Source organism: Pygoscelis adeliae, unplaced genomic scaffold (assembly GCF_000699105.1).
Source record: "Pygoscelis adeliae isolate BGI_AS28 unplaced genomic scaffold, ASM69910v1 Scaffold175, whole genome shotgun sequence".
Taxonomy (NCBI): Eukaryota; Metazoa; Chordata; class Aves; order Sphenisciformes; family Spheniscidae; genus Pygoscelis; species Pygoscelis adeliae.
In genome coordinates, this window is record NW_008824941.1 from 1,366,787 (window position 1) to 1,371,498 (window position 4,712).

Genomic DNA, 4,712 nt, shown 5'->3' on the forward strand with positions numbered 1-4,712 from the left:
TTATGTGCAAATTTTGTACTAAATTAGTGACTTTACCATCTCTGTGAACATCTTCAATCTGTTAATGGGAGAATACAATAGCCTAGGAGGTCCACTAACTACTCTGATTAGTCTAAGAATAGAAAAGTAAAAGAAGGTGGTTATTACAAAAATACAGGATGTTTAATAACATTCTGCTAAAGAGAGCACCCTTAGTACTGAAAAAGACAACTGTACTATTTAGTGATGCATAACGAGGTGCCCAGTGTCTCATTTTGCATTCACATAAGTCAGAATTTTCATCTTCTCTGCGTGACATTCCCAATGCAAGCTTTTCAGCAAGCCTACACACGTCTTAAATTGGGCTAGAAACTCATACAGCCTGTTATGAACACAGCTAAAGCACATGACAATTTCTTACAATGAAGCTATATATACTTTTTACTGGTACTTACACTACTAATCCACATGGTGGGAGAGAAGAAAGTTTAGAGAAAGGTCTCGTCATATTTATCCTGACTTACAGTTTTAACAGTTCAGGTAACTGGGCCACGCCTATGCAGGACAAATTAGGGAAAAAAAAGAAAAAAAAAGAAAAAAGTAGAATTTGTCTTCCCATTTGTGGGTAAACAGAAAAATGACTTTGTAGGCCACCCAAGAAACTCCATAACCACGACAACTGACAGATACTGGTCAATATTGTGGTCCACCGCAGTTATTACATGGCAAGTAACGTCATCCTTTTCAGAAAGTTGGCAACAGAATACACAATGGAACAGAGCAAAACAGAGCAAGGAGGAACTACACAGAAAAAAGGAGATGGTATCGGCCACCATGAATGACGTTATTCAGCATTAGAACTAACCATCAAATTTCAATTTTTTGACACAAAAGGAGCCTTAAATCAGACCAAGATATTGCCAGTGTCTGTCCAGGAGACCGAGACGCATAATTTGTTCATCTGTTCATTTGTTCATGACCATGTAACACTCCCTCTTGAAAAACAAACATCCTCTTCAGAAACAACAGCTAACCCTCCCCTACACCGAAAACTCATTTTCCTGTAAAGCTTTGAGATGCATGTGTTTGTATAAAAAACACCCATGCACACACACACACACACCAGAGCAGAAGCCTGAAAAAAACCTCGAGTCGTCTAACCAGCAATGTTAAAACTGCTAATGAGAACGCTACTACTAGTAAGTGCCTTCAAGACAAGGCAAGTAGAGCAAGTGGGAACAATTTGTAGAATCAGCAATATAAAGACAGATGGGAGATGAGAGGTAGGAAAACATGGACTTAACTCAGTTTTCTGCTGCTGGGAGACAGTAAATTTTCTACAGGGCACAGAACGCAGCAGATGACTTAAAAATCTAGTCATAGGGGAATAGTACACATACTGGCAAGTATTTTTTAATGACACTTCCAAAATAAATCTAATTACATATTGCCTTAATTACATTTTTAAGAATTATTTATGTAATTGCTTTATGAGCTCTACCAATAGATCCCAAGAAGCTTAAAAGAAGGGGGGGGGGGGGGGGAACCCCAAACACCCTCTCAGAGGGCTGACTGCAGCACCTAAGAATTAAAAGGATGCCAAGGGGATTGGCCATCCTAAAAAAAAGCTGGAAAGAATAAATCACTTTAAGTTCTAGAAAAGCAAATGAGGGCAGTATAGGCTCCGCTACTGCCAAGCCTGGATTCCCTCTTTTCTCGATCTAACCAATATCTCTTCCAAGTGCCATGTGAGGAGGCATGAGCAATCTTAAAGCTAGCTTGCCACAGTTAATACTGATTAGGAAAATCCCTGCCTGTTTTAACTTCAGTTTTGCAATGTCTCACTGATTGTAATAGTCTCTCTCACATGGAAGGGGTACAACATATAGGAAGAGGAGGTCGGGTATACCAACTGCCAGCAAAGCTCCATCCAGCCTCTACTCTCCCCCCAAAACCCGCTCCCCACGCCATGCCGTGGGTGCAACTAACAGAGAACAGAAGGTAGAGCAGCTCACACATCCACTCCCTACGTGCAACGGTGACATGAGTGAAGGCCGCACCAGGCATCACAAGCAGGTCTGCACTGAAGAAGCCCAGGATGGAGCCTTGTTCCAGAACTACAGCATTTGACGATGGCTTACAAAAAGGGTCCCATCAAGAGAAGGTACTTCAACAACCTGTTTAACAGCAGTCCTGTGCAATCACAGTCAGAACCGTTTCTGAAGGCCAGGTTACCAAGAGCCACGGACAGCCAGGAAGCCTGTAGCAGGCTGTACAGAGGGCTGGGAGAACCACGAGCTAAGTGTGCATCATATCACCCGACTAAATCAAGAGTGGGTGGAAAGGTAGGTATGACAACTATTTACAAACAACTGAAGAGCATTCATACCAGTGGCAGCGATGGAATTATATTCAGGGCAATGGAGAACACAGCACGTGTCTGCCCCGTGTTTGCATCGCTCTCCCTAAGCTGGCCTTTCTGCTACCAGAGTTACCTACTTCCTGAGCCGCTCGCTATAGCAAACGAGCTCTTTTCAAAACTGCACCATAGCAGAGTTACCCTAAGAGAGGTATAGGAAGGATGGTTAAGAGCAGAGGAATGAAATCATGAATCAGGAAGAAAGAACAGCAGGAAAAGTTTCCGGACAGTTTGTTTTCAGCTGTGGGAATCACTTCCCAAAGGAAGTGGTAGAAGATTAACCACTTCAGTCACTTAAAACTCAAGACAAAACACTAAAATTTTGCACTCACATCAGAAATTCATGCATATTCTAGAGAAACACACATCCCTCCGAATCAGTCCTTCACAAGGGTGGGCATGACTAGGAACATGATGCAGATCGGATGACCGAATGTACAGAGCAGAATGAGCTCCCTGGCTGCACACACAAAGAACACCAGATTTTTAACTGCTGACATTTCATTTTGAAATAAGTCTGGTTCATTTATCACGTGGCTGGCAAACAGATACAGCGCTTACCAGCTCTAACTTTAAGGTAAGATTTCATTCTGCATGCCTGTCAGCTTTGCACCTTTCAGCTGAAACATCTTTGAAAAGGACAAAAGTTGAAGGTGTTCACAACCTAAACTTGCCTCGTCTTGCCTACCTATTGCCAATGGTTCACTGTTTTTGCAACCCTTATAAATATAGCCTTAGGCAGGCTTGCAAAATGCTACTTAATCATTTGCCAGAGGCAAGCAATATTTTTTGTGACAGGAGAATGAATCATCAGTTTCATCACCGGGATGGATGTGGACAATGAATGTCTTCACTACTTTTAAAGTCTTGTATATTTTAGTCTAATTTACATCTTTCTAATAGTACAATACTTAAAAAAAAAAAAAAGCAAGCTGCCACCAAGTCACCTCATTTCATAATAGAAAACTGATTTTTCTCACTCTACCACCATCACCTACCGAATGATTAATGTGCCAGGAGTACAGATTATCTAAAGCTGTTTTCACATACATAAAGTCCTGCTCCATTTCAACACTTAAGCACACACACAGCATTAGCCATAAGTGGTTCCACTAATCTAAACGGAGACAATCCTTACTCCTAAAGGTTTGTGTGTCTTGGCATGAACAGGACTGTAGCACCAATGGCAAATCTACCAGAAAAAACAACATTTTCACCCAACAGGTATGTGCACGTGTGTTGGTATGAATGGACTGTTGTATTATACCAAGGACAAATGCAGAAGGAACCAAGAACACTGTCCAGCTTTTTTTCATAAAGAAAAATAGTCACAAAGACTACCTGATGAGTCTAACAGGCAGTCAGACACTTATTCCATAAGATAAAGACATCTGACACGGGCTAAACAGTGAGTCAGAAAGAATTTCCTATCACTTTATCTTTACTTCCAACCATCGGTATAGGAAGGTAATAATATGAGACAAAACATTGCACTCCCATTGCTGTAAGTTATTTCAGAAATCTCCACGTGAAGCAGATCGCATACAGAGGCCTCACATTCCCACTTCCACCCCGACACAAGCTTATAGCAAGCTGTAAAGGCTCAGAGCCAGCTTAGAACAAAAAAACGCACAAATTTGAACGCGTCGAGCAGTCAAAATGCTGCGCTACGATCATGCCATCATTCAAACAGCGAACATACCCGCTCTTAATGGTTACTTTTAGCCGACTACCCCGCTCTTAATGGTTACTTTTAGCAGACATGTGCGGGTCAAAAATCTAGATATTCAAGTTCCTGCACTCACTCCTTACGATCTCATTCCTGTAACTCGCTTCTCCCCAGCGCCTGCTTCCCGCGGAAGACAAGCTTTTCCCCCTCCGGTCTGCTGCCGCCGGACCGGGCGCTGAGGGGGACGCCCGCCCTCCCACTCACCCCCGGGGAACCCGCCCGAAACTTTACCCAGCCTAGCGCTTTCCCTTCCCCGGGCACCTCCGGGCGGGAGGCCGCGGACGGCACAGGGCAGCTCTGAGCGGGGCACCGGTACAGGCTCCCACTGCCGCCGGACCGGGCGCTGAGGGGGACGCCCGCCCTCCCACTCACCCCCGGGGAACCCGCCCGAAACTTTACCCAGCCTAGCGCTTTCCCTTCCCCGGGCACCTCCGGGCGGGAGGCCGCGGACGGCACAGGGCAGCTCTGAGCGGGGCACCGGTACAGGCTCCCACCTTCGTAGAGAAGCATGGGTCGGGGCGGCCCGGCTGCGGGCGCTGCCCGGGCAGGGCCGGACCCCGGGCGGACAAAGGCCTGGCTGGCCCC

The 4,712-nt window shown here is 45.0% G+C and overlaps 1 protein-coding gene across 1 annotated transcript in view; it reads right to left on the bottom strand.

The window, feature by feature from the left end:
- ITGB1 (integrin, beta 1 (fibronectin receptor, beta polypeptide, antigen CD29 includes MDF2, MSK12)) overlaps window positions 1-4,637 on the bottom strand; it is a 45,857-nt gene extending 41,220 nt beyond the window's left edge. Inside the window, exon 1 of the mRNA XM_009325556.1 lies at window positions 4,332-4,637. Within this exon, the coding sequence (XP_009323831.1) occupies window positions 4,332-4,637 (306 nt within the window). The remainder of the gene's footprint in view (window positions 1-4,331) is intronic.
- Between the last annotated feature and the right edge of the window lie 75 nt (window positions 4,638-4,712).